At 40.0% G+C, this 22,176-nt stretch overlaps 1 protein-coding gene across 7 annotated transcripts in view; it reads right to left on the reverse strand.

Moving 5' to 3' along the window:
• Positions 1–22,176, reverse strand: part of DPF3 (double PHD fingers 3) — a 208,596-nt gene that overhangs the window by 108,271 nt on the left and 78,149 nt on the right. For 6 of the 7 annotated variants that reach the window (XR_015697543.1, XR_015697541.1, XR_015697547.1 and 3 more), the window contains exon 2: positions 918–1,078. Coding sequence is in view for 3 of the 7 variants with exons in the window: in XM_087721813.1 (XP_087577939.1) it covers positions 918–1,078 (161 nt within the window). In the remaining 4 variants the exon portion in view is untranslated. Of the gene's footprint in view, positions 1–917; positions 1,079–5,610; positions 5,701–22,176 lie in introns of those variants that run through there. The other variant, XM_087721837.1, reaches the window with a different exon arrangement.

Below are 22,176 nucleotides of genomic sequence, written 5' to 3' on the forward strand. Positions count from 1 at the left end.
CAGAAAAGGCCATATTACAATTTCTTTTTAAAATAGAGGGGGCAGTTAAGGGTATCTATACCTCACTGTCTCCCAGTCAGAAACAGTTTACATTGCTTACACACATACACACACACACACACAAAGACACACACAACAGAAGGAGAAAATCACAGAATTCCATATAATACATCACTTTATTTTTACATTATAGTAGCAAGTCAAGCTCTTTCTCAAACTGAATGTCTTTCAAAATAGTTAGTGGATGTGTGGATTAGTGGATGTGGTGGTTACTTGTGGATTTTTCTTTTGGAAAATAATGTATATTATTCTCAGGTGACTCAAATGTCTTTTCCACAGTTAAACTTTGATTTAAAGAACTAAATGAGGAAGGGTGTCCATTATATCTGAATGTCTGTTAAATATGAAAATATCCCTTTCATCAATATATAATGTTGATGCAATGATGTCATTACACAAATCACATAAATTGTTGGTGTAATGACATCACTACACCAACAATATGAATTGCTCATTAAAATAAATGAAAATAAACTGAACTATTTCATCCAAACTACCTCTGAGGCAGCAAAATTGTATGTGATTTGGGGACGTTGATCAGAGTTAAAATGTGTCCATTGCATCCAAAGTCTGCTAAATATGGGTTTGTTCAGTAAACCTTTTACTGAATTGTCAATTCTCTTCAGTACTGTTTTTCCATTGCACAGAAATAAAGAAGCTGGAGCGATATAAGTTGAGGATGGGGCAAAATTTGTCTGTACACTGAGAATGCAGCTGGGAGAATAACCAAGACTTACTCATCTCCTGTGGCTACCAAGTCAGCCGTTTTAGGCTGGTTCTTCAAAAAGTGGCTGCTCAGAACTTTAACATTCCTAGTAAAGGAAGCCCACATGGCTTCCCACAAGTCATATTTGTACCTGGTCCTCGATGCCTCTTTTCCATCCATATGTAACAGTTATTCTGAGCAACACCAGTCTGTGAGTCCAGGAACGGAAGACGAACACTGCGCTCGGCACAGAGACGGGAATTGTAACTGCGGCAGTGCTCTATGGCTTCTTTGTAGAACTGGTCCCCAAGACTGCAGAGGAGAGAAAAAAGACAGAGAGCACTCATAAAGTAATTCCATCTACCCCAGAGGTGGACTGCTAATATTTTTACTACCGGTTCGACTACGCGCACGATGCTTTTGAGCATGCAGAAGGGTGGGTGGGTGGAGCCTCCTGCCGCTGCTACTACTGGTTTGGCCAATCTAGGCCAAACCAGCAGCAACCCACCTCTGATCTACCCCAAGAATGAAATAGCACAAATAGTGGAAGTGTTTGGAGCAACACGCAAGGGATAAAGATAAATGAAAATATATGTGCATAATGGATTGTTGATTTACAAAGGTGGGGTTTATTTTTCAACTTAGGACCAACCCAAAACTTGACATGAGTAATATTGCCAGACTAGCCTACAAAGAACCTGTCCTATTTATTTAATACTCCAAATTTTGCAGGTCACTTGCAAAAGTCTATATGCTAAATATAAGAAGAAGAAAAAAGAGAGAGAGAGAGATTCACTCCTATGATAAGTCCGCTACCTCCATCACTTCTTGCCTGAAGATTCTTTATACTTATCAGATGACAGACGGTATTGCAGAGATTTTAAAATCACCAAATTCTCCTTCAATATAATCTACCGGATTCTGTCACTTGGGCAATCTGCATCACTCCTCCCTTCTTAGCTGTCTCTATTTGAACAAATAAACTAAGTGTAAACAAAATAATCTGCCTTCTATCTCTTCTTTCTACCTCATCCTCATCCCTACCCCAAAAAGATACTGCACCCTCTTTATCCAGAAGCCTGTTTCATTTCTCTATCTTAGATTTTGTACCTCTTCTCCAAAACCTCTGAAAATCTTGTTTCCTGGAAAGTTTGGAAATTTGCCAGCTTAGGATCAGTCAAAGTCTAAGACAGCAGGATGGATGGATGGATGGATGGATGGAAGGAAGGAAGGAAGGAAGGAAGGAAGGAAGGAAGAACCCTCTGTTATCTCCCTATTTTTCTTGTCTGCTTGATGGCTAAACTTCTAGAGAGGCAAGGTGTAAATCCAATAAATAAACCAATTGGGTTGGGGTTGACTTTGACATGAGAAGTCTAAAGTATTGTACATATATCGTCTATCATATAACCACAGTGAACCATTAAGATAACTTATGATTTAGCACAAGAACCAGATCTGAGGATCAGTTTACATTTTTAGCAGCTTTCAAAACTGGACATTCTTGTACTAAGCGAAAATGCATCCCAAATCTCCCTGCTGTGTCACCGAGGATTTTGTGGTCCAGGTGGCATAGAAGGCAGCCATGCACAATGACGCACAAGAATGATGCACATGAAGGAAAAAACAGCAGTGGTCCAAACTGCCTCAATCCGGAGCTGGCACAAAAAAAGATGCTGCCTGAAATGATGGATTATATACCATCCTCTCCAGTTCCATATGCAAAGCTGACAGCACTTGTGGCTGAATTTTATTCCAAAGCAGATGACAGTATAGCCAAGATCTACCAGCTACTGGAAAGCTGTATGACACACATGAGACTCCCCCACCCCCACTTTTTTATATTTCTCCACCCCATCACCCCCATTGCTTCCAGCACATGCAATCTGATGCACCTCTTTAAGTACAGCTGTCCTTGAGTGGGCTCCAGCATGAATTACATCTAAAAAAAGGCCATGTTCAGAAGCCTTTTAGAGAAAAGAGGAGAAGAAAGAAAACTGGTTTTAAACATCAGTGCCCATTTCACCATTATCTCTTATTCCTTTAACAATTTCCACCTGACAGGCAATTATATAATTTAGCTGAAGACAAGTACACTTCTTTGTGGACAATTGTTTATGCTGACACAGGCATCAGTCAGCAAGCTGAAAGCTTGTCATTTGAACTAATGGCTATCTTATGCATTCCTTCAAAGGGTGCATTCCTCTCCAGAAGGAAGGGAGGGCGGAAGGGATGAAGAAGGGAGAGGGGAGGGGAGGAAGAGAAAGGAAAGGAAAGGGGAGGGGAGGGGAGGGGAGGGAAAAGAAGTCAAGGCAAGGCAAGGCAAGGCAAGGCAAGGAAAGTCTTTCTGAACAACCTGCTTCAAGTTGGGTTTATACTCAGTCTTTTCTGAAACTAGAATATTAACATAACAGCTCCAGACCCATTACATTTCAGGACTCACAATTTCCATTTGGTAAGTCTTTCCCACTAAATCTGTTAGGAATCAGAGGTGGACGTAAACTGCAAAATAATGTGGCTTGCATGGTTTTTAAAAAAAATATTGTCAAGTTTTACATAAGTTTCAAACTAGGTAGGCCTAGAATCCCTGCAATGTTTTGCTGCTTCTGCCCTCATTTTTGAAAATAATGAAAAGAGGAAGTATATGAGGCACTTGAATCATTAAAAAGCAAGGGATTCTAACATGGAGGGGGCACAAGTAAGATAAAGTTTCATCAGGGCTTGGGAACTGAATCAAGACTGAAGGTCATAGGGAGAGAAATCCACACCCAGATAGAAGACTGACCCCTAAACATCAATTATATTCTATTCTCCGTGGAGGAAAGAGGAAGTAATGTTTACTACCTTTCCTTCTGCAATGGTAACAAATCTCTCTGCATCCAAAAAGAAGAGTTGCAAGGGATCCTGCTGCCATCTTGTCTGAGCCAACTCTCTTCAATGGACGAAAGCCAGAAAGCCACCCGTGAAATGGAAAAACATGGCTGAGGGAGAACCTCTCAAGAGCCTTTCTTATCAAATTCAGACACATTTGCCATCTGTGCTTTCGCTGATGAATGTGAGAGATGGTTGAAACAGAGCCACATACGTTACACTCTATCTGGAATCCATGAGTACTGCAGTAGCCAACGTCTGCCGTGCCTTGCTTCCCTTTTCCAAAAAGAAAAGGTGAGGGTCTGATTTGATCCAGCTGGGGTACGGTAAGCTCTCAGCACTGTATAGTAGAAGAAGAAGAGTTCTGGGAAATCTTACAACCCTAACACCAACCCTGAAGTGGAATTAGGCTAAGTTACTACTCAGAATGAGATGGTAGCCAACAGATATCTCTACCCTGATGCCTTTAATAGTAGTGAAAAACCTCTTAATTGGATATAGTAATCCTTATGTAGGAATGAGCTATGTAAAAGTTATCTCAGCCCTCATAAGCAAAAGGAGAGCACAGGAAGCATCTCAGAATGGACCCTCCCTAGTTTTCTGAACAGTAAAAATACAGGACCAGAGGTGGGTTTCTACTGGTTTGGACCGATTTGGCCAAACTGGTAGTAACTTGGCGGCTTGGGTCACTGGAACCGGTAGCAACCCAGGCCTGCCCCGAATCAATTCTCTCAGCAGCACCGTAGGCGCCGCCATCTTGTTTTTGACTTCTGTGCGTGCAAAGAGCAATTTTTGTTGCACTGCGCGCGCACGGCGGCTCCCTGAGCAAACCAGCAGTAGCAGCAACTGGAACCCATCCCTGGAGGGGACATATGATTTCAGACATGCAAGGTTTCGTTACTACAATCTTATAATAAAGGTAGTGTGAGTATTCATGGTTAGTGCTTCTTGTCTAGGCTACTTTAAAAGGCTGACAGACACCTGGCTCTCTTGTCTCATTATGTTTACCAGTGAGAAGCTCAGAGAAGGAAACTATGCAGAGATATAATTTACACACATCTGTCTCATTGTCAAGAAAACTGTTGGACTGGGCAACCCAACCATGCCTTGGAGGAAGGAGAAAATGGAGTTTCATGCAGCCCCTTGGAGGACAGACTGGATAGAATTCTAACAAATGAGAGGAAAAGGTGAAACTGAAAGAGAAAGGGGGTTGTATGGGGAAAGAAGATTTGACTGTGGAAAGCAGTGATGAAAAGATGCACTAGGACCATGATGGCAAACCATGGCATGCAGAGCCATGTTACCTAGCACACGCAAGGTCACATGTTCCTCTTCTGGGTTTCTGGCGTGCATACGTGATCAGCTGGCCTTTGTGCATGCGGCAGTGCCGGAAACCGGAAGAGCTGACCTTTCATTTTCCTGTGTGAGCATGTGCACTGGCCAGCTGATCGGCGTGTACATGTGCGTGGCAGTAAGCGGAAGTCTTGCTGGCTGGTTGTGGCCCAGATGAGAGCATGTGTGCGTGCGAAGCAGGCACGTGCGCAGTGGTCCCTTTTTGGCAATTGGTGCCAAAAAGGTTCATCATCACTCCACTAGGAGAAAGCAAAAGATGAAGAACTACAATTTAGCCTTGCCTGCGAGATGCCATTGTCAGCATCAATAAGAAGTTCCCTTCCATGATCTCTAAACAGACAGGCTGTGTACAATGAAACAATGCAAAAAAAAAAATCCATACACTGTCAGGACACTCTAGAAAAGAAAAAAAAGTGACTAGTTAGCACTTTAACAGACTATATAGGGACAAAGAGCCTTTGTATGTGTGAAAATGTAAAGTTTAATCCATATAACGCAGAAGCACAAGTTAAACCAATAAGAAAGAGACTCATCTTTATAAGCACTGTAAGAATCCTAATGCTACATCTGTTCTTGGAGTACAGATCCAATTATCATTACACACTAAATATTTTTCTATTTACCTATGAACCGTGGTGGCACAGTGTAGTATTGCAGGCTAATTCAGCTCACTGCCAGGAGTTCGATCCAGACTGGGTTCAAAGTTGACTCAGCCTTCCATCCTTCAAGGTCGCTAAAATGAGAACCCAGATTGTTGGGGGCAATATGCTGACTGTGTAAACCATTTAGAGAATGCTGTAAAGCACTATGAAGTGGTATATAAGTCTATGTGTTACTGCTATTGCTATTTACTCATGAAGCACAGATTCGATTTCCAGCACAATGCAAGTTGGATGATCTGTACAAATAAGGTTGATCCTCCTTTTCCAAGTGAGAAACATAGCACCATATATATATATGAAAATCCAGATGCAATGCTAATCTTTTCAGCTGCTGGGAACTGAATTGCCAATTCTATTTTTTTTAAGACCACAGAGCAATCACAAATAAATACAACCTTGTTCTCCTTTTCTTTTCCCCCTTCCCGGCTTAAACTAAGACCCCATTTATGGCAGGTTCCCTCAAAAACTGCATGATAAACAAGGTACCTAACAACCAGGAGTTTACTGTTAACTAAAGCCAAGGGGCAGGGAAGATTAAAGATTAATACCTACTGTTGAATTTGTCTGTGGCATAAACAATGAAGCCACACAAAATGTCACCAGAAATTGTGGCAACAATTCTTGGGATTTTCCAGCAGTCAAAAAAGGGTACGGGAAAACTGGTCCCACAAAATGGGCTCGATTCCTAGTGGAACTACAAGCAAAGGAGCCCAGTTAGGATAGGATAGTGAAAGGGACAGCATGAAGGAATGCAAGCTGTGTAAGGCAATGCCAGCCTCCCAAGACAGTTCTCTGAACAGAACTTCCAGGGTGTCTCTTGAGGCCCCCTGTTTTCAATTAAAAACTTGTGGTGGGGAGTGGGAGAAAAGGAAAGCAATAAAACTCAAGCACGACTACAAAGCCATGACTCCGAATCAAAGCTGTAATTAAAGATGGAAAATATGTACATTTTAAATCTAACTCAGAAGGAAACCGAATGTTTTATTTCCCGCCTCCCCCTTCATACTACATTCCACTTATCAGTATTATCTCAAATTTCTTTCCCTGCTGAAATGAAGATGCACAATAAAACTCCAAAGAAAGCGTGCTGAATGAAAACAAAATAAACTCTCCTCTTTGCTTAAGCCCCCCTCCCCACCGCACCTCATGGAATGAAATATGAGCAGTGCCCGTCACTTTGTATTAACAGAACCAATGAAATGATAAACTACAGCACTCCCTTCAAGGGATTATTTTTAGTTGAATGCCTAAAAATAAAACTAAGTTTTTGAAACTAAATGTTTTCTTTAAATTGGCAGCATCGAGGATTGTTTAAAGTCCAGTTTTGCTCTAGGCAGAAAAACATGTTGCAGAAAAATTGAAGGGCCTGGCAGTTATCAACCGATGGCTGAAAAAGTTATTTGTAGGTCAGCAAATAATTTCAAGCAATTTTAAAATAATGCATTTGAAAAATCATCTGCTCAATTGTCCCCCTGTTAGAATGGTAAGGCAAACAAAGCCACAAAGCGCTGCATTTTAATACTTGTGCCCAACCTAACAGAACAATCAGAGAAGCACGCTATCAATGAATGTGCCATGCAGAAGTGCTTGTGTATGCACACTTGCACAAGCAAATGGAGAGGGCTGCTTGTGAAGCAGCTATGCAAGTCTCCCAAAGGATTGCCTGGTGTCTTCAGTGAAGCATCTCTCTCAAATGCCTTGCTCAGCCTTGGGGCGACCACGTTTTCAGTTCTGCTAATTGATAAATAGCTGGGGAATGTCAACAAATTAGGACAGTATTTCTCAATCTTGGCAAGTTTAAGCTGGATGGACTTCAACATAATTCTCCTTGCTGGCTGGGGGATTCCAGGAGTTGAAGTCCCCTCATCTTAAGGTTGCCAAGTTTGAGAAACATTGCTATAGGCAACATGAAGTGGTTGAACATGGCTGGCATTCTGTTGAAGCCAAACTGGGACCATTGTTATGGGTCCCAGTTTGTCTTACCTGTTTTCCGAAGTAATCAGAACTATTTTTGAAAATCCCCACAAAAATGTTTGCCCACATGATTATTTACTGACATCACAAAAGTATATTTACAGAGCAAACAGCAAAATAGATAATTGTGAAATAACTGATTTATTTGATAAGTGCTCAGGGTTTACAGGCTGCAAACAGCGAATATAATTTATTTAGGGTAATATGTAGCGTAGCTATTGCTTAAATGCTTGCTAGACTAATGGTTTTTTACTCAACCAGATTGAATAAACTAAATGAACTAAAGCTATTTAGTATATACTACAAAGACAGAAGTTAACATGAACTTAAGAGAGTTTGCTGTAATTACGGGACTTTTTGATAAATTCCATTCCTATAGCTGTTCTTACCCTTATTTTTTTTTCCTCTAGTCCTGATATTTATTATCATGGCAAAGTTTCAAGAACACTGTACAATAATATTAGCATCTTGGTGGGGCTGCCACGAAAGATAAGAGGCTCAAATCTTTCTCATGGACTTACTATCTGACCTTAAGCAAATGACAATATTTTAGCTTCAGATTTTGGTCAGCAAAGCAACAGGAACAATAATTAGAAGGATTGCCAGCAATCTGGTTTACCAGGGCAGGTCAAGATGGTGATTGCAACTGCACAGCCAAAGATCCATCTCTTTCTGTAATCATTGCATGCACAAAACTTGGGGTGGAGGCGGGGAAGAGAGTAAAGGTTCAATCATGCAGTCATAGCTGCCATCTTGACTTTTGGAAACCCTTTCTTATGGAGATTCCTGGCTGAAAATTTATCTGCAAATCCATTACCAGAGTCTCTCTCTCTCTGTCTCTCTCTGTCTCCCTCCCTCCCTCCCTCCCCCCCAATGCCCCCCTCTCTCCATTAATTTACAGGTAGGGGAAAATAACTTCAACTCCTTCATCAAATGATTCATTCCACTACTTCCAATCCATTGTAGAAATTTGTTGAGAGGGTGCAGAGAATGAACAGGCAAAGGCTTTAGTCTTTTTAAAATGTTCCTATAATATGAAAACTGTAACTATTCAATCAAATGGGTCAAGAATTCAGTCCCCCAGCCATTAACTGAGTTTCAAAATTCCTTCTTTAGCAGACAAATCAGATAAGGTTGGCAAGCTAACTCAAATGCAACATCATCTAGCTTTCCTCATACGTTTCATATCCAGAAGCAAGCAGCAGTGACACATTCGACAGAAGGAAAGCCAACCAAGCTACTGCTATGTGTTAACCGCCATGTAGTAGGGCCAAAGTAGAGAGATACTGCCAATATAGTCAATGCTAGAAAAATCGTAACACTTATTCCTTTCTTAGAAATACCAAGAGACTTTTTAAAAGCCGAGGTGGTGCAGTGGTAAGAATGCAGTACTGCAGGCTACTTCTGCTGCCTGCTGGCTGTCTACACTTTGGCAGTTCGATTCCCACCGGTTCAAGGTTGGCTCAGCTTTCCATCCTTCCAAGGTCAGTAAAATGAGGACCCAGATTGTTAATATGGATGTTTAAACATGATTATTCAACACCTTTGGAGGTAAACTCAAAAAATTAGAATATCGTGCAAAAGTTCATTTATTTCAGTAATGCAACTTAAAAGGGGAAACTAATATATGAGATAAGACTCATTACATGCAAAGCCGTGATTTGTCATAATTGTGATGATTATGGCTTACAGCTCATGAAAACCCCAAATCCACAATCTCAGAAAATTAGAATATTACATGCAATCAATAAAACAAAGATTGCACATAGAACAATATCGGACCTCTGAAAAATATAAGCATGCATATGTACTCAGGACCCCCTTATGGGCCCCTTTTGCAGCAATTACTGCTTCCATGCGGCCTGGTATGGAAGCTATCAGCCTGTGGCACTGATGAGGTGTTATGGAAGACCAGGAGGCTTCAATAGCGGCCTTCAGCTCTTCTGCATTGTTCAGTCTCATGTCTCTCATCTTTTTCTTGGCAATGTCCCATAGATTCTCTATGGGGTTCAAGTCAGGCAAGTTTGCTGGCCAATCAAGCACAGTAATCCCACGGTCATTGAACCAGGTTTTGGTGCTTTTGGCAGTGTGGGCAGATGCCAATTCCTGCTGGGAAATGAAGTCAGCATCCCCATAAAGGTTGTCTGCGGAAGGAAGCATGAAGTGCTCAAAATCTCCTGGTTGACGGTTGCGTTGACCCTGGACTTAATGAAGCACAGTGGACCAACACCAGCAGATGACATGGCTCCCCAAATCAACACAGACTGTGGAAACTTCACACTGGACTTCAAGCATCTTGCAGTGTGTGCCTCTCCATTCTTCCTTCATACTCTGGGTCCTTGGTTTCCAAATGAGATGCAAAAGTTGCTCTCATCAGAAAAGAAGTCTTTGAACCACTGAGTAACAGACCAGATTTGTTTTTCTTTAGCCCAGGAAAGACGCTTCTGACATTGTTTGTTTTCAGGAGCGACTTGACAAGAGGAATACGACATTTGAAGTCTATGTCCAGGATCCATCTGTGTGTGGTAGCTCTTGATGCACTGACTCCAGCCTCAATCCACTCCTTGTGAAAGTCCCCAACACTTTTGAATGGCCTTTTCCTGACAATCCTCTCCAGGCTGCGGTCGTCCCTGCTGCTTGTGCACCTTTTTCTTCTACACTTTTCCCTTCCACATAACTTTCTATTCATGTGCTTTGATACAGCACTTTGGGCACATTCAACTTATTTTGCAATTACCTTTTCAGGCTTTCCCTCCTTATGGAGGGTGTCAATGATGGTTTTCTGCACAACTGTCAGGTCAGCAGTCTTTCCCATCATTGTGATTCCTACTGAACCAAACTGAGAGACCATTTAAAGGCTCAGGAACCCTTTGCAGGTGTTATGGCTTAATTAGCTGATTAGAGCCTAGAATATTGCACTTTTTCACAATATTCCAATTTTCTGAGATTGTGGATTTGGAGTTTTCATGAGCTGTAAGCCATAATCATCACGATTATGACAAATCACAGCTTGAGCTATCTTGCTTTCCATGTAATGAGTCTATCTCATATATTAGTTTCACCTTTAAGTTGCATTACTGAAATAAATGAACTTTTGCACCATATTCTAATTTTTCAAGTTTCACCTGTATATATACACATACATATACACACAGCTTTATAATGGCCCCAGTGGCAAGTGAACCAAGGACATCAAAAGACAGTGTAATTGTCATGGTGGTACAATTAAATGGTGCAATTTAATTATGTTAAGTGATGTAAGGACATCATGATATCTAATGCAAGCACATAATTCATGCCATTTACATGCTGACATTATAATGCATATTTCATCATTTCCCCTTCCCCACTTGCTCAGCCCCATGGATGCCAATATATGGTAGACAATGTGCAAAATGGATTACAGTAATTCATTGCATTTATTTGGATTTGTCCAGCATACCTCAATTTAAGGCATAATCCAGTTCCATAATTGCATAATTTGTCTGTCACACTGCAAGTTTACAAAACTGAAAAGAAATTTGTTTAAATTATGTAATTCTGTCCTCAAATGTCTAATTTCATGCAGTGAAATAATTTTGGCTTTGCAATATGATTCTTGTAAGCTATAATTATATTTAACAACTCTATAATGAATTTACATTAATGTAATAATTAGATTTTATTTTGCTCCAGAGCCTGGACTTCAACAAACCAAATACAAAGATATATTTAAACATCTACCTCCTTTGAATAGATTTGCAGTAATAGAATTTGATAATGCATAAGAAATATAATCAGCATACATAATGAAAGGCTAAGACCAATTTTAGCAGTCTCATCCAATACATTATTGCCACTTTAAAAAAATAAACAAGACTGAAAATTAAACTTTCTGCTCTTTTAAGGAGATTCCCTTTAGCGAGAAAATGTTATTTTAAATTCACCTCTCTCTTTCATCTATTAAACTAACATCATTGAATTGCACTACACTAATAATAGCTACCCACAAATATAAGGCCATCTCAAATTCTATAACAATACAATAAAAAGATGCATCCAGGTTATTTCTATTCATTAGTCACATCTGTGTCTGTGAAAAGTGAACGCTGGGCTACCTATGGGAAAATTCCATGGAAAAGGACCAATATTTTCATCCAAGATATTAGCCTTATTTAGAACTGTCTACAAGGATGAGTGGGTTGCAAACTCCTTGGAAGGTAAGTGCATGGAATGCTGTGATTTTATCAAAGTTAATAGGTCAGGATTTCCATGAAAATTTGTATAGGTAGAACTAAATTTGAGGTACAGATTTATATGGAGTCTAACCCAAAGTATATGAACCTGATTTGGTATGTTTTTACTTCCATTTCTTGTTGAAGAAATTTGACAGATGTAAAAAAGGATTAAAGAGCCATATACTGTTCAGAAGCCATGGTTAATAACTCTACTATCTCTGCCAATGGTCTGAAATCAGGTTATCTCCAGAAACATTTATTTCTGAAACCATCCACCATAACAGAGGTGGTATTCAGCAGGTTCTGACCAGTAGTGGAAATTTTGAGTAGTTTGGAGAACCAGTAAATACCACCTCTGACTCACCCCACCCACATCTATTCTCTGATTCCCAAATCCCAGCTGATCGGGAGGAAATGGGGATTTTGCAGGAACCTTCCCCTGGAGTGGAGAGGGAATGGAGATTTTACAGTATCCTTCCCCGGCCACACCTACCAAGCCATGCCATGCCCACCAAGCCACCCTACAGAACTGATTGTAAAAAAAAATTGTATCCCACCACTGCACCATAAGCATAGATCAGCCTTAACCAGCCTAATGTCTTTAGTCTGTTAGCTGAGGAAAGCTGGTGACATTCTACTTTCACAGATATCTAAAAGTCAACTAGGTGACCAAAATATTCCCAATGGTGACATCAGAAGTAATATTCAGCCAGTTTGTACTGGTTTGTCCGAATCAGTAGCAGAAATCACAGGTGGGTTTGCCCACCTGCCCCAGCTCAATGCTATTCTATTTAGGCAGGTTTTGAGGGCGGGCACATGCATGGAAGGTGCTCACACAAGCAAAGCACATGCGAAGTGAATGGGCACGCACATGGTGAATCGGTGGTAATAAAATGTGAAACCCACCACTGGGTGGCATCTGTCCCCCCTTTACTCCCTCCCTCCATTGAGAAGTCTAATGGTGAGATGTAGACAAGAATATAAATATCCCATCAGGGTGGGTGTAGTGTTTTACACAACTTAAGTTTTAATTATTCATTAAAATTACTGTTGTTGTAGCATATTATTTTTGCTGCATTGTGGTATGCATCAGAAATGAAATGCATGCAGGTAGTCCTCAACTTACAACAGTTCATTTAGTGACCGTTCAAAGTTACAATGGCACTGAAAAAAGTGACTTATGACCATTTTTCACACTTATGATGGTTGCAATGTCCCCAATGTCATGTTAAAAATTTGTATTTCTACTACGCAAGGCTGTGGCATGACAAATTGTATTACAAGTTACAATGGCACTGTAAAAAGTGACATGACTGTTTTTCTCACTTACGACTGCTGCAACGTCACATGATCACATGGTCACATGATCGAAATTCAGACACTTGGCAATTGATTCATATTTATGACAGTTGCAGTATCCCGGGGCCATGCGATCCCCTTTTGTGGCCTTTTGACACAAAGCAATGTCAATGGGGATTCACTTAACAACTTACTAACTTAACAACTGCGGCAATTCATTTAACAACTGTGGCAAAGTGGTCATAAAGCAGGGCAAAATTCACCTAACAAATATCTCACTTAACAACAGAAATTTTGGGCTCAGTTGTGGTTGCAAGTTGAGGACTACCTGTACTAGAAACTAAATAATAATAATAATATACACTTTGACTCAGATGACTCAGTTGTATTTTTTATTTTATATTGGCTTATATGAGAAAAATCATGCAGTCCTATGTGGTTTGACAAGGAGACCCATATGGATGATAAGCCGGGCTCTTGAAATTATACACACCTAACCCTAGTATGCTGGCTAAGCAGAAAGGAAGATTAGATGATCAAAATCAGATGCAAGTATAACATTGCTGTTATTTCCAAATTAATACACAATCACTTGTCTGAGATTGTATAGGTTCCCCCTGCTTGAGCAGGGGGCTGGACTCCAAGGTCCCTTCCAGATTCTATTCTATTCTATTCTATTCTATTCTATTCTATTCACTTTAAGAATTTACAATGCAAATTTTATGCAACCTCATGGCACTTTTTGAAGTATGTGTCCTTTGTTTCTTTTTCTTTTTTGTTTGTTTGGCAACGTGCAATGATAACCTAGTGAACTAATTAGAATTACTTAATTTGACTATATATTAATAAACATGTATTGAAGTCCAAGCTTAAATGTATACTGAGATCTTGATTTAACTGAACACATAGGGGAAAGTTTGCCTGTTCTCCTGAATGTCTGTCAACCTGGAAATTACATATTTGTCAATTATTTATGCGACTTATGTAGCATCTGGACAGTGTCAAGCCTTGTACTACTGGGTACAAATCAAGAAAGTCAGAATCTCACAGACTTCAAAGAGGAGTTTTAATGAAAGAATTAAAGGTAGGGAAGTATAGAATCTTGAATACTGTAAAGGGAGCCTCAACCTTCTTTTAATTAGCGAGTTCATTAAGGTCAAGTCTCCTTGAATTAGGAGCTCTGAAAAACTAAAGTTTAGAAAACTCATTTGAAAGCTCCCAGATTTTCTTCTCACTCTATGGTAGACCAATATTTTTTTCTTCCTTTTTATTCACTGAAACCGACAAACCAGTAAACTTAGAATAGAGGAAGAAGTTAAAAAAAAAAGGTGAGATTGCATTATTGCGTGAATGGAGGACACATCATAACAGTAATCTTGTACAGTGGATTACACAGCATTTATGTCACTCCTTGATTGGCTCCATAATCATCTCTTCTCTAAGTGCGGGCAGTGGAACCCAATTTATTTCAATCTCAATTGCAGTTCAAAACGCAACCAGGTTAGAGCTTCTGGGACAGGAATTATGGGCAGGATGTGCATAATATCTTAGCTACAACAGGTTTGGCTAGGTTGTGAATCACACTGTTGTACAAACAGAGCCAATACATCAGGCAGGGGATGATATATCTCATGAATTGGCAGCTTTCACGTTTTCAGAACATGGGCATCCAGATGGCTAAGAAACAATCCCTAAAATTCTCTAACTTTATCTCACTTTCTAATAAATATGGTTTCTGAAGAAAGACTGTAGTTTCCACATACCTCCAGGCTGCCCTCTTGCTATGAACATCTGTCTATAGTCCATAGCAAGGCTGCCAAACTCCTGGCCCGCAGGCTGGATGCATCACATGCCCATGTCCAGTTTAGCAAAGGGGGGAGGGAGTCCTGATAGTTATGTCACGTGACACTGCCATGATAGCAATAGCACTTAGACTTATATACTGCTTTACAGTGCTTTAAAGCCCGCTCTAAGCAGTTTACAGAATTAGCACATTGCCCCCAACAATTTGGGTCCTCATTTTACCCACCTCGGAAGGATGGAAGGCTGAGTCAACCTTGAGCCTGGTGAGATTTGAACTGCCAAATTGCAGTCAGCAGAAGTAGCCTGCAGTAGCAATAGCAATAGCAGTAGACTTATATACCGCTTCATAGGCCTTTCAGGCCTCTCTAAGCGGTTTACAGAGAGTCAGCATATTGCCCCCAACAATCTGGGTCCTCATTTTACCCACCTCGGAAGGATGGAAGGCTGAGTCAACCCTGAGCCGGTGAGATTTGAACCGCTGACCTGCTGATCTAGCAGTAGCCTGCAGTGCTGCATTTAACCACTGCACCAGAGTATTGCACTCTTAACCACTGCACCACCATGGCCCAATGACGTGTGTTTTACACCCCTGGTCTATAGTCTTTGAATGCTGTCTCCTTTCTTAAGCCAGGATTAGAAACCCCAGCAATTCCAACAAAGCAGGAACATTTCTCCCCTTGGGTTGCTATGCTCAGTAGAAACTGCCATTGCAATCCTAGTCATCTGTATTATGAAAAACTTCAAATGGCCACTAAGTAACTGCTTGTAAGTCAAGGACTGCCTGTACTACAAATGTACTAGCTACTAGATGTGAAGGCATTGTTAACCCTATGTGCCTGGAAGTGCACACTGTACTTCACATGCTTTTGTGTCTCTTTCTCCTCTCCTCATGCAGCAGCAGGGAGGAAATGGAACACTGACCAAAATTCCCAGTAAAATTCAATTTAATTTAAGCTATTTTTATGAGGTACCCAAGATCACAATTACCGATTGATCCAGTTTCTTTGAACCATAGTTTCCTTTAAAGAGAATCCCCCTCAATGGAAATTCCTTTATTCATTTTTGTTTGTTTGTTTGTTTAAAAGCATATCTTTAGCTGTTACTTTCAAACTGAGTAACAACCAGACTATTTTTGGAAAAATAGTCTTTCCAAGCTCTCTCCAAACTCCTAAGTGTGGATTTTACTTGCTAAGACTATATGATTTTGCTTTCCAAATATAATAAGAATTTTTATTCTAACATATAAAATTAAATTACAAAAGAATGGGAAATTGTGAAATTCTATGCATCATTTCTGCTGTGTAAAATGGAACTTATTCTCATTATTCTCTTATTCTCTCTTAAAGGTTCTGTTCATTGGACACCACATATTTTAATAACTAGGAGATCATATCTGATTTTCTACTCCAAAACACATGTAAATCAAATATATTTGGATAATTCTGTCTTGCTATGCATGTGTGCTTAATGCAAAAATTGTGTTAAAAATACTGATTTCTATCGTGCAGGACAGTGGCATGACAAATTGTAGTACAAGTCTTTCAACTTTCGATAAACCAACAGCAACCCAGCTATCCCTGTAGAATAAAAAAAAATCACAATTTAACAGTGGATGTGAAGAAAGGAACCGTGAAGCCTATTTTAATTGTCAGCTATATAGAAATTTACTATATGTGGGAGGGAGGGAGAGGAAGCCCACTGGTACATGTTATCTGTTGACTTATTCCATTGCTTACATTTGTTGTAGACTAAGGTGACCAGATTTTCAGATTGGAAAAGAGGGACACCCTTGAGGGGGGGGGGGCTTGATTTTAAAAAAAATTTTTTGTCAAAAGGTCACCCCAGGACACTGAAACCAGCATAAATACGAATCTGTTGCCAAACAAAATTTGGATCACGTGACCATGAGGATGCTGCAACGGTCGCTAAGTGTGAAAAATGATCGCAACGGTCGCTAAGTGTGAAAAATGGTCTCAACGGTCGCTAAGTGTGAAAAATGGTCATCAGTCACTTTTTTCAATGCCATTGTAACTTTGGTCACTAAATGTTTTCCCCCTCCTCGAGACTCCTCACTTCTTCCTTCATTCCTCTTGCTTATCTACCTTCACCTTATCTGTCTTCTGCTCTTTCCCTCTCTTCCTTCCTTCCTCCCTCCTTCCATCCTCTTCTTTCCTCACTCACTCCCTTCCTCCTTTTTTCTCTTCCTTCCTCCTTCCATTCTTTATACGATATAAAATTCAATGAGGGTGAAACACACCAAATCTGGCAAAGCTGCCTTGCACCAACCTGGCCTGCCCATAGAATAGCAGCCACTTTGAGACACATAAACCTGGTCTGAACATATTGCATCACAAAGATTTGCAAAGATCACATTTGCAAAAAGGAACATTTCTTGTAGTAAATACATTTTATAAACAATTTAAAAGTAAAAATCCCCCCCCAAATAATAAAAAAGGTATTCTATAAATAAAAGAAATCCTTAAAAACCATTGTTAAGTATTACACCAGCAATAATTTATACTGTCACCATTTCAAACTATCATCAGAAATACGAATCTGTTGCCAAACATCAACATTTTGATCGCGTAACCATGAGGATGCCACAACGGCATACGATATAAAATTTAATGAGGGTGAAACACACCAAATCTGGCAAAGCTGCCTTGCACCAACCTGGCCTGCCCATAGAATAGCAGCCACTTTGAGACACATAAACCTGGTCTGAACATATTGCATCACAAAGATTTGCAAAGATCACATTTGCAAAAAGGAACATTTCTTGTAGTAAATACATTTTATAAACAATTTAAAAGTAAAAATCCCCCCCCAAATAATAAAAAAGGTATTCTATAAATAAAAGAAATCCTTAAAAACCATTGTTAAGTATTACACCAGCAATAATTTATACTGTCACCATTTCAAACTATCATCAGAAATACGAATCTGTTGCCAAACATCAACATTTTGATCGCGTAACCATGAGGATGCCACAACGGTCGCTAAGTGTGAAAATGGTCGCTAAGTGTGAAAAATGGTCATCAGTCACTTTTTTCAATGCCATTGTATCTTCCTGATTATTAAAAGTGCAAATTCACTCAGTGTCAATCATGACTCCTGAGTCCATTTCAAAGTATTGTGCATAGAAATTTTAAAAATGGCTTGTTTCAATTTATTTTGGATAGAATCTTTTTTTAAATAGTCTAAGACAATTTAAAAAAAGAATCAACACAGAATACCACTATTTTAAAAAATCATATGCACAATAAATAAAATATTATTTTAAAATACATTGAGCCTATACTCCTTACAGTAAATGACTCATCTGGAAACAAGCCAATAGCATTTTTTGTGCTTTCAAATTTACAGATGTTCCAAAATCAGCTTAAAGTCCAAATATTTAAAGACCACCCCCCTCAAAGCTATCTTACCAGAGCTTTAAATATCTTCTGGGGAGGCCCTGTAATCCCATTCATGACAAAGGTAGGGCTTTCTCAGGAGGAAGGTTTCAGTGCCCATCCTTTGGAAACCTCCTCCAGAGCAGGGAGCCCTAACCTGCTGTCCATTCAGGAAGGCTGTACAAATTATTCTGTCTTCTAGAGCCATTGGGATTTAATATGGTTTTATCACTGGATTTTCTTTTTATTGTTTTTGTGGAATTGTTACAATGATTTTATAATAATATAATTTTATTTGGCATTTTTGTTGCTGTAAACTGCTGAAAGCCCCTGATAGAATACAAATTATTTAATAATAAATTTAAAAAGCTGGGTGCAAGATATGAAAACACTGCAAACTATTGTTCAAGATAATTTGATACCTGTTGCTCTGGTCTTTAATGCAATTCTTGCTTAAGGCAAAGCCCTCCCCCGAAAAAATGCTTCTGCCGGGCTGCGAGAGCCACGTGGAAGTTGTCTGCACAGCTGAAAAAAGGACTGTTTGCTGGGCTGGGAGGAGGAGACAGCCCCCTGCCTTCTCCCCCTTTGGCTTTGCGGAGTTCACAGCCAGCACGGGCGGCAAGTCTGGATGGAAGTTCTCTGCACGACCGGCAGCCGCTTTTTACTCCCGAGTAAAATTTTTACTCGGGAGTAAATTTTACTCCCGAGTAAAATTTTTACTCAGGAGTAAGTAAAATTTACTCCCGAGTAAATTTTTTTACAAAACATGATTTATTTTACTCACCACCAGTAAGCGCAGCTGCAACCCCAACAAGAAAGACAAAATAAAATGGAGACTCCATGCGTGCTCAGCTAAGGAGTCCAGCCAATCAGTGAGCTGGTTGGCCAGCTCACTGATTGGCTGGAGTCCAGCCAATCAACTCAGTGAGCGGCAGGCTGGGCTGGCTTAAATATGTAGGTAGCATAGAACAGAACGATGAGCCAGCCCAGCAGCTGATGGGCGGGAGCTGCCAGCGCCAAAAAAAGCGTGCCTTTTAAAAAAGCGGGCGGGATGCGGGAAAATGCATCAAAAAGAGGGGGTGTCCCGCCAAAAGCGTTATGTCTGGTCACCTTATTGTAGACAGAACCTTGTGAGCAATTCACAATCACTTTTGTCCCCCTTGCATCCAAGGAGGACAATTTCATAGGCTCCTGATATCACATGACACCACAGCCCAAACTGGAATATATTTTCTTTGTCCCTTCTCCAATCTGACATCGTCCAGAAGTGTCAGGTCTGCAGTTCCTGGGCAAGCTGGGAATTCTGGGAACTGCAGACTTAACACAGCCAGTGAGGGGAGGGAGTGGGGAACAGATGGTGGAAGGCTGTCCTAGACTGAATGGATTAAGTTAACGGTAAGTTAACCTGACAAGATAAGGGCAAAGGTGGCTTGCGAAGATGCCAATACTATATCACTAAGTCCCTGTTAGAGTTGACAATGTCAAATTTTTATCATAGCAAGGGACAAACATTCTTTATCTGGGGGGATTGGAGTAGCTAGAAAATAACTGTAGAAATGAAAATGAAAAAGAGAAGCCTCCACGGACTGCGATTTATCTTGCAGAGACGGCACAGGTTTGAAATCTACTTGTTCATTTTGCACAGTCAGAAGAAAAATAATAACTAAATGGTTAGATGTATTGTGGGAGTCATTTCCAAGGCACCTGAGAGTGGAACAAGAAGCAATGGGTGGAAACTAATCAAGGAGAGAAGCAACTTAGAACTGAGGAGAAATTTCCTGACAGTTAGAACAATTAATCAGTGGAACAGCTTGTCTCCAGAAATTGTGAATGCCCCAACACTGGAAGTCTATAAGAAGATGTTGGATAGCCATTTGTCTGAAACGGTAGGCAGGGGGTTTGACTAGAAGACCTCCAAGGTCCCTTCCAACTCTGCTATTGTATTGTATTGTATTGTATTGTATTGTATTTGTATTTCTTTTCCTTGACTAGTTTACCTATCAAGGCATTTAGTTTCCAAAACTATGAAAAAAAGAAACAGACTGAGGTGATAGAAAATATTTATATACTATTAGTAATAGTCTTATAACAAATCTCTGTGTTTGCAATGCCAATGGCATAGGCAAAGGAAGTAAAAAATTAATGATTAAACTGTAGTGAATTGCTATCATTTCTCTAAAACAAGTCAGTGGGAAAAAAATATCGTAATAGCTGATATTCCAAATGTGGTGCCACCCTCTCTTTCTTCCTAGAAAGCTTTCATTCAGTACCTGCTGTATACAAACTCCTGAAAGCCTTGGATGGTATTCCAAATTGAATTGAATTGAATTGAATTTATTGCATTTATATGCCGCCCTTTTCCCCGAAGGGGACTCAGGGCGGTTCACAATCCAAGTCAGGGAAGGGGGTACAAATAAGGGATAAAAAAGACGAACAAAACAATACACAATTTAAAAACACACAACAACCATACTATTCGAGGGGGAGGGGGCAAAAGTTCTTTAGCCCCAGGCCTGTCGGAACAGCCAGGTTTTAAGGGCTTTGCGGAAGGCCTGGAGGGTGGTGAGGGTTCGAATCTCCACAGGGAGCTCGTTCCAGAGGGTCGGAGCAGCCACAGAGAAGGCTCTCCTCCGGGTAGTCGCCAGTCGGCATTGGCCGGCGGATGGAATTCGGAGGAGGCCTAATCTGTGGGATCTAATCGGTCTACTGGAGGTAATTGGCAAGATCAAAAACAGTTATCAACTTGCATATTTTAATATGGCAAGAAAGAATAAATAGTAAATGATATACAGATATAATGGTAGTTATATTTTGATGAAATGTAAATGAACTACGGTAATAACTATTTAGTTCTTGTCCTCTTGTCAGTCTTGGGGAGCCAGCCCTGCAATGCTGCTGACAAGCCCAGATAAGGTAGCCCTTAGCTTCTAAAGAAGTATCAACCGATTTATTTGCTGAAATACTACCACTAGTTACTTTAATTTAATTTTTAATTGTATTTATTTTGTCAAGCATGTATAAGATAACAGATATAAGTATAAACATGATTATGAATACAGGAAATGGATACAAATAAGTGGGGACAGTAGGCCAGGGATGGTAGGCACATTGGTGCGTTTATGCATGCCCCTTACAGACCTCTTAGGAATGGAGTGAAGTCAACAGTAGACAGTCTAAGGTTAAAGTTATAGGGATTTGGGGATGAAACCACAGAGTCAGGTAATGCATTCCAGGCATTGACCACTCTGTTGCTGAAGTCATATTTTCTGCAATTGAGATTGGAAGGGTTTACGCTAAATTTGTATCTATTGTGATGCAAACTTCTGGAGATTATCATTCAAAAAAACTACCATTGGATCTTCAATCTCAGCTAATTATCTGGAAATGGTTGCACAGTAATTCCATTCTTTAATGCCAGATCAGTTGTGACTGGGTCTTGACAAACTTTTATTTATTAGATTTTTTTTTAGCCACTCATCTCCGCTGCAAAAAAATCCTAATACCAAAAAGTAATTTAGAATCAAAGAACAATGTAAAGTGATGGCTAAGAAACAAGAGACTATAGCAACCATCATTCTTTACCATGTTGATGGAAAGAGAAAAGCTGAGAAGAACTCACGTTGTTGAATATCTGAATGGTAACAAATGGGAAGATCAAAGCTAAAACCTGAAGCATCCATATGTGGGAATGAAATACAGAAAAGAAAGTGTCAAGACAATAATAAACTGCAGTATGCAAAAACAAAGGGAAAATGTTCTGGAATTGTTCCATCTGAAACCATCCACTTTTGCCTGGAATGCATCTGTGAATGTCTGCTTTAGGTCATAGAGGGAAAAGG

This window comes from Thamnophis sirtalis, unplaced genomic scaffold, assembly GCF_051295495.1.
Source record: "Thamnophis sirtalis isolate CommonGarterSnake01/CBP01778 unplaced genomic scaffold, rThaSir2_p1.2 scaffold_1, whole genome shotgun sequence".
NCBI lineage: Eukaryota > Metazoa > Chordata > Lepidosauria > Squamata > Natricidae > Thamnophis > Thamnophis sirtalis.